Here is a 7,627-nt window from a genome sequence, read left to right as displayed (position 1 = left end):
TTTGAGTTTCCATCTCATTTTCTTGGAGGATGAGTATCCTCAGTCTTCACTATAACATAAATGGCAGGACAATGTGGTTAGAGATTCTGTGTCAGCCTCTGAAACGTATGGCACACCGTCTTGCAATCTCTCTATCGTAGGCTGGCTCTGCATGTCTTCCATCTGGTTCCCATCACTGAGCTGTCCAAGGTACTGTAGAATTCTCTCTTCATCTCCGCTGACCTCCCCTGCTCTGCCATTACCAGCAGCATGCCAAGACTTGAGCAGCAGTCTGAGGTGTTCATCGCTGAACTTACTCCTTGTGAAAACCCTAGTTGTGAATATTCTGTCCTTATGAACCCTTTTTTTCTCTATGCCTTTCATTTCTTGGGTCTTTCACATGACTTCAGTATGCAGGAAAGTGCTTTCCTCTCTAATTACAAAGCACTTCTGCCAATGACACTTTAATGAACTTTTATTCAGTGCAAATGTTCTTTTAGATGCCTTATTTTCTGTTTGGCTTTCCACAGTGTTCTCTTGATCTAAACCTCTACTTTGTTGCCCGGGTGCCTGCTAAAAACTAGCATTTTCTGCTGAGCCAGCAGAAGCGAAAAGGGTATAAAGCAAAATCCAAGAACAGAGCTTTTCTTGCCTTAATATCTTGGCTGCCATACTGTGCAAAAGAGACTTGTAAATCACTGCTGAAAAGGGTTTGCTTCTGTGCCAGTCGTATAGGTGGCTTTGACCCAACATCTCCATGAGTTTTCTGAGCTTTTCTTTTTATGAGATGATTCTGAGATGTGACTTGTTTTTTTCCCCTTTTCTTCATTGTGTGAAAATGAGACTTTTCTGCTTTTCTTTTCATCCCTGGTGTGTGTCACCAGCCACTTGACAGTGGCAATCTTGTGTTATTTTCTGTTTGCTTTTTGTTGATGTTGTTTGTTTGGTTTTTTTGTGTATGTTTTTGTTGTTGTTGTTGGGTTGTTGGTTGGTTTTGTTGTTGTTCTTTGGATTATTTTTTATTTTTATTTTTTTTAATACACAGGATTTCATTACCTTGTTAAGACTGCTTGTAGTTACTGTGACAAGGAGTGATGTTATCTAAAATGACTTCTGTGTTGGTTACATTGTGGGTTTGGGTATGTTAAGGTAATCAGTCAATCGTGTGGTTCAAAAAATAGCCCATCTCCACTGCAAGTGCTGATGAAGCATGCTGAAGGCTTTCCCTGGCAGATAACCTTTGCTGTCAATTGCAGGGGCACCAGGACCAAAAGGAAGTCAAGGAGTTCCTGGGTCACCTGGACCACCTGGACAGCCAGGCCCACGGGGATCAATGGGACCTATGGGCCCATCTCCAGATATATCCCACATTAAACAGGGCAGACGGGGCCCCGTGGTCAGTATTCTCACCTCCTCTCATGCACTGTATGATTGAGCTTAGGCCTGCAACCAATCATGTTCTTGTGAACACTTTGTTTTCTGTTGCAGGGCCCACCTGGAGCACCGGGGAGAGATGGTAGACAAGGTGAAGAAGAGGCACAATGTACCTTGTGAAGTGCAGGCTAGTTAGATGCTGTCTATGCACTTGCCGTCTTTTACCATCTCATTTCCTTTGCTAAACTGAAAATACTCTGTTGTTCTATCCCTTTGTGTCTTTCTCATGCAATTCTGTCCTTCCCACTCCTGAAGTCTTAAAAATAATAGCCTGTTGGCTATCAAGCAGCTTTTTTTCCTTTCTCTGCAACTATTTTGGCTTTTCGTAGAAGAAACATTTTTTCTTTAGCCCATTTCATTACACTGTTCTTTTTGATTTTCTCCAGTGAACAGGTTTGTTTACCATCCAGGAGAAACATCAGAAAGCATCCAACTCTGCTCCTGCTAGAGCGGGTGCAAATTTCCTGTGTTCTTTATGGTATATTCCTAGTTTTTCTTGGTATACTTGTTCCCACTACACTTTGTTTTATTTCTCTGAGCAAGCAAAGTTAATAAAGTAAGCTGATGATTTTTCATCTAGCTAGATTTTTCATCTAGCCAGTAAGGGAGTCTGCACAGGTAAACTTTGATTTTTTGGTTTCCTTTTGTCACAGCAACTTAACTGAGGTGGTATTGATTACAGGGGGAGCGAGGTGCACCAGGACCAAAAGGGATACCTGTAAGTATCACTCACAACAAGCGTTTCTACAGCAGTGATGCTGACTACCAGCAGACCAGCCAAAAGGAAGATAAACTTCTCCTTTGTCAAAATTACAGTGAATTACAGTTTATATGCAGAGAAAAGGCCATTGGAAAGAAAGTGATTTCCAGTTTTCTTCCAAGCCTGTTGCCTGCACACCTGCATCTTCATTGGATGCTACACTGAAGGCAGTAAGCAGTGGGACATGTTAGCTGGGAAAGGCATGAGAATACATGCAGAATGCTAGTGAGCACAGTTCAGCCAACACTCATGGGAATGTGAGCTCTGAAACATTTTAAAATCCTGCCTCTCATCTCTATCTGGAACATGGCAAGCTGTGGGCATTGAGCAAATCATCAAGAGAAGGATGAGGTGTATATAATCTGTTTTTAAGTGAAATTGATTAAGATGTTGTTTGACATGGTCTTTTGATGAAATGGATTTTTAGAAGTGTGCAGCAAACTATCCTCAGTATTGAACAGTGTAGTCTACTGTGTGAAGTCAGCTAAAAAGAAACAATGATATTCTGAAATTAGCTAGAAACAGGTAGATACTCTCTACATCATAATTACCAATGAACATAGTAAGTACTAGACAACAGTGGGGATAATATACTGAAAGCTATCTTCCAAACATCAGCACTCCCCAAAGAATTTTTAATTAGTCTATCAGTTTAATAAGAATAAGAGGAACCAGTACTTCTATCCTCTTTTCCAGGTTCTGTCTGGAAAAAAAACAAAAAACAAAAAACACATACACAACTTCACTTTTTGAAAACCATTTCCTGAGCAGGTGGATTCAGAAAGGGATGTTTAATTTCTGTCAGTAGATATGAAACAGTATTATAGTGAATTACCCCTGCAAGGGTAGTTATATCAACTCATTTGAAAACTTAAATACGAAATGACCATGCCTTGTGACTGCAGGGCCCACCAGGTTCGTTTGACTTCCTATTGCTGATGATGGCAGACATCAGAAATGACATCGCAGAGCTGCAGGAGAGAGTGTTTGGACGGAGGACTCATTCATCAACAGAGGAGTTTCCATTACCTCAGGAATTTACAAACTATCATGACACAGTAGATTTTGGATCTGGAGAAGACTACAAACCACGGGCAGCACCCAGAGACTCCAGGATACAGAAGGCAGCCCATCCTTAGCTATGCCTACTGAAAAGATAGAGCCCCTCTAGAGATCTTTGTCATAAAAATGCACTGACAATGTAAAATATATATAGATTATTTCCCATCTTTCTCTTTGCTTTTCCCTAACCTTGCTGCCTGTACTGTTGCTTTCCCAGTTCATGATGGCCTCCTTGCAGTAATTCTATACCTTCAAGCCTGCACTGTGCATTGTATGTAGTTTATCAGGAAAACCTTCTTAATGTATAGGGCTAGCATGAATCAGGCAAGAGCTAGCTAGTGGGGCAGACAACAGCATCTCATCTGCCTACCTGTGGTTCTGTGTCCAAATGACCCAGTACCTAAATTTTGCGAGGGGTAGAGAGGTGAGAGAGGTAGCTGAACATCATCCCCGAAAGACATCAGTCATGAAAGCCTAGGTTCACATTTACTTTACACATGTAAATGAATTATTCCACTGAACACAAGTCTCCAGCTAGTGTCCCCAAGCTTAGGACAATGTGAAAAGTGGATCTCTGTTTCAAGCAGAGGCCAGGAGTCTCCTTCTGTTATGCTTCACCATGACAGAAAAAGAAATTAAGATGAAGCAGTGATGCTTGTTGATCAAGGAATTATGTGGCTTGCAATTAATACAGAATTGTACAAAGACAGTTAAGAAGACGTCCTTGTCCTAAACTAACAATACTTTTCCCTTACCGTTCTTTCACTGCTCAGTGTGAAACCCAGTTCTCTTTCTCAGCAGGTTCATTCTGGATACATTTTCACATAGATGAGCAAAAGAACAGGGATAAAGCAGGAAAAGCAAGCACATGTCAATCAAGTTGGCTTATTGGCAAGCACAAATATCTCAACCTTGCAGAAAGTAGAAATTCTGACCTCCTGCAGGTGCTTATTTTCCTTGGTGAAATGCTAACTCAGTTTTACTTGATCCAAGTAAAACTGAGACCAGAGAGAGGCCTCGTTTGCAAAGAGCTTCCATCTGCTTTGTTCCTTTGCTGCATGAGAGCAACCTAAATGGCATTCACAGAACTGGAACATAAGAGTTGCAGTGTGTTTGGCTGGGTATATGAGGAGTGTGGGTAGGTGCAGGAGTGCACATGACAAAACATTTCACATGGTACAAGTATAGTTAAGGTGAGGTACTGCACATGGCATCCTGTATTTGTGAAGAGGGATGAAAGGGAGTGCCTTTTTTTTACACTGGAAAACGGGATGCGCAAGTTAGATCATACCTCGTGGATGATGTATGTTAACTTTTTTATGGGGATTTTCTCAGCTGCTGAGGACTTTGCCATGCTGAGAAGATAAAGGAGTATATTAAGCACCAAACTTCAATGTTGTATCTGTGTAGCTGCTACTTCCACAAGATGTTTAGTGCTGGGTCCTGTCCACATCACAAATGCAAAGAAGAATTTATTTTGCCATGTTTGCCATGGCTTGCAAGTTCTAGAGTTCTAGTAGAATAAATACTGGTAAAAACATACGGAGGTCCTTTTCAGATAATCTGTAAAGTTTTGGATCCCCTTCCATATTCTAGGCCAAAAGATAGTTGGTGTAATCCCTACACCACCAGAACAGGTCATGTTGTATAAACAGCTGGCTGTCTTCCATACCTTTTGTATTTTATCTTAAGAGGATTTTCTTCATTCCTGTAATTGTTTCACAACTCTTCACTATCAGTATGCCACAAGCAAGAGCATTAGGTTTAAGAACATTAATGTTCTTCATTCCTCTTCACACTATACGCATATCAGTATTTACACAGCAATGACTAAGCCACTGGTATAGCTAAGGAAAAATGAGTGCTCTCACTCTCTGGTCGTTGGGCTTCTCCTCTGAAAGGACCTCACCCAGCAGCTGCAGATCCAAGTAATCTTATGAAGGAGGTAATGGGGATATCAGTGAGACCTGAGGAAGGAACTTCTGGCCAAAGGAAGGGTGTTTTTACATACAGCAGACTGAAAGAAACTTATAAGGCAGCATTAATTGAGGCATGTATGTATTATTTTCTAAATTTCAAAGAGGCAACTGGGTACAAATTATGTAGTTCACATTCAAATTATGAATATGCAATAAGTACAATTCTTAAATGTCCAACTGTGTATTTGTAACTGTTGCAAATTATCTAACTCTTGCATATGTTCACCATCACCACCCATGACTTGCTGCGCCAGGTTGATTTCCACTACAGAATTAGAAGCTGCAATTGTTTGAACCACCAGATATTGAACAATGAATTAAACTTCCTCCACACTGACTAAATTCTATTGCTCACTGCACACAAGAAGGTGTGCTCTAACAAAAAAAAAAAAAAAAAAAAAAAAAAAAGGCACTTATTTGAGTTCTCAGCTCTTCTTTTCTGAATATATACAAATACGAGTTCCTGCAGTCTGACAACTGAATTCAGGGGAATGCAGTAATTGCCCTGCCTTGTGCAAGTATTCAGGGAAGAGAAATTCTGATACTATACCAGAAAAGTAGGTAAAATACATGCTTGTTGTAAGTGCAGAAAGCTGTCACACAAACTTGAGAGCATAAAATAGGGCACATTTTTACATGCCCTTCTGAATGCCTTTCTCAATAACTTCTCTTTCTGTAGTCAGCGTCATGTTTTTTTCACAGTCCAGAGCGGTTTCTTTCCGGCATACATGCTTCCTCCATAAAAATGGTGAAGGAAAGAGCAACTTGGGTTTGTGCCTCACCTCCTTTCCACAGACTCCTTGCCCCACAGTGCTGTTGGCTGAGTCCCAGCAGCAAGGTGAAGATGCTGTGGTAAGGACATGTTCACTCCACAGGACAGAGGAATGCCTCTAGCAGGGAGAGCTCCTCTGAGTAAAGCTGGCTGGGAAGGATCGGCCTTGTGTCTGAGAACCTCTGTGTACACCTTTATCATTTTATTTCTCATTAACTGTATGATAACCTTCATAACACATTATATCAGAACCATTTCACTACAGTTTCTAGAGAAACACATGCAGAAGCTCACAAAAAAGAAGCTTCCTTAAGCGCACGCAAACTTTTACAGACACAGATCAGAAGAGTCATCTCCAGTTTTAAGCAGTTACCAGAGAGAAGAAAGTCATTAGCTTATAAATTATTTATTTCTCTGTAGCTCCAAAAGTAATAACCCAAGAAGAATGCAGTAACATCTATAGTCATGTCCAGTTTCATTACTAGGCTCACGCACATGACAACTTTGTTTCGTATAAATACTATGTATAGTTTTATTAGAAAGAAATATTATTTTGATGTTAAGACATCAAGTTATAAGCAGAAGGATAATAAAGAGTTTGTTATTTTATTAATATTGGAAATATATTTAATGGAAACATTTGCAAGAGTCTGTAGTGATGGGGAAATATTGATTGTTAAAAGGCTTAACAAAAACATAAACCTTCCAGGGACGTACAGGATTAGTCTTGCTTGCAAAACTAGAATACTGACACATAACAATTCTTACGTGGTCAGGTTAAACTGGGAAAAGGAGAGGAAAATTGATTGTGAACAGAATTGTAACAATTCCGGGAATTATTTTTGGTCCCGGTTTGAATAACATTTTTCCCATAAGTATTTTAGAGTTAACATGTTAATCCCCAGAGAAGCAACAAAAGATGGGGTCCAAGAATTTGATAATTTCACTTAAGATCGATATGTTTGTTCCTATTACGCATTCCAGTAACTATACTGTTCACTTTATTTATATACAAAATACTAAAATGTGTATAAAATGATTGTGATTTTATGATGTATTCGTAATAACAAAGATATTTTTTCTTACACTGTTGGTAGTTGCTTTTGTTCCATGTAGTTTTGCTTGCACTTGCAGCAGTGACTGGGAGAAAGAAGGAGGACACCTCCTGACGCTGCCTTTCAGCGGAGCTAGGCGATGCGCACAGCCACGGCCGCGGCTCCGGGGTACGGCGTTCTGTGCTCGTGGCTGTGAGGCACGGACCCACCTCCGTACCGCCACGGCCTCACGGGCGCCGCCCCGCTGGTCTTACCCGCGCTGTCGGTCACGCAGCTTACAGCTATAGAATCATTCAGACCTCTAAGAGCTTCTCATCCAACCCACCCCGCCACGCCCGCTGCCCGTGTCCCTCAGTGCCACATCTCTGCGGTTCCTATTGTGACTCCACCACCTCAGGCACAGCGCATCGCCGCCGGCGTGCCGCGCCCCACGCTGAGACTACACCTCCCGGCATGCAACGCGCCCGCGTGAGACGGCTGCGTCGCGCCTGTGACGTCACTAGCGCGAGACGAACCCCCTTCCGGTTAGCGCGGCGGCGGGGCGGCGGGATGCGGCTCTCGCTGGTAGCCGCGATCTCGCACGGGC

The 7,627-nt window shown here is 41.7% G+C and overlaps 1 protein-coding gene across 1 annotated transcript; it reads left to right on the top strand.

Moving 5' to 3' along the window:
• The first annotated feature begins 131 nt into the window (after window positions 1-131).
• On the top strand, window positions 132-7,073 carry CCBE1 (collagen and calcium binding EGF domains 1). Its single transcript, XM_031557199.1, has 5 exons — window positions 132-276; window positions 1,236-1,375; window positions 1,468-1,504; window positions 2,096-2,131; window positions 3,079-7,073. The coding sequence occupies exons 1-5, from the start codon at window positions 250-252 to the stop codon at window positions 3,310-3,312; spliced, it is 474 nt and encodes a 157-aa protein (XP_031413059.1). The 5' UTR covers window positions 132-249; the 3' UTR covers window positions 3,313-7,073.
• The last annotated feature ends 554 nt before the right edge of the window (window positions 7,074-7,627 follow it).

Source organism: Meleagris gallopavo, chromosome Z (genome assembly GCF_000146605.3).
Source record: "Meleagris gallopavo isolate NT-WF06-2002-E0010 breed Aviagen turkey brand Nicholas breeding stock chromosome Z, Turkey_5.1, whole genome shotgun sequence".
NCBI lineage: Eukaryota > Metazoa > Chordata > Aves > Galliformes > Phasianidae > Meleagris > Meleagris gallopavo.
The sequence above is the reverse complement of the archived record's forward strand: the minus strand, read 5'-3'. Positions and strand labels throughout refer to the sequence as shown.

Excerpts from the sequence above, each read along its gene's own strand:
- CCBE1 (XM_031557199.1), top strand. The coding sequence starts at position 250 with ATGCCAAGACTTGAGCAGCAGTCTGAG. Across the intron at positions 1,376-1,467 it reads AGGGCAGACGGGGCCCCGTG|GGCCCACCTGGAGCACCGGG; the intron begins GTCAGTATTCTC and ends TTTCTGTTGCAG. Across the intron at positions 1,505-2,095 it reads GGGGAGAGATGGTAGACAAG|GGGGAGCGAGGTGCACCAGG; the intron begins GTGAAGAAGAGG and ends TATTGATTACAG.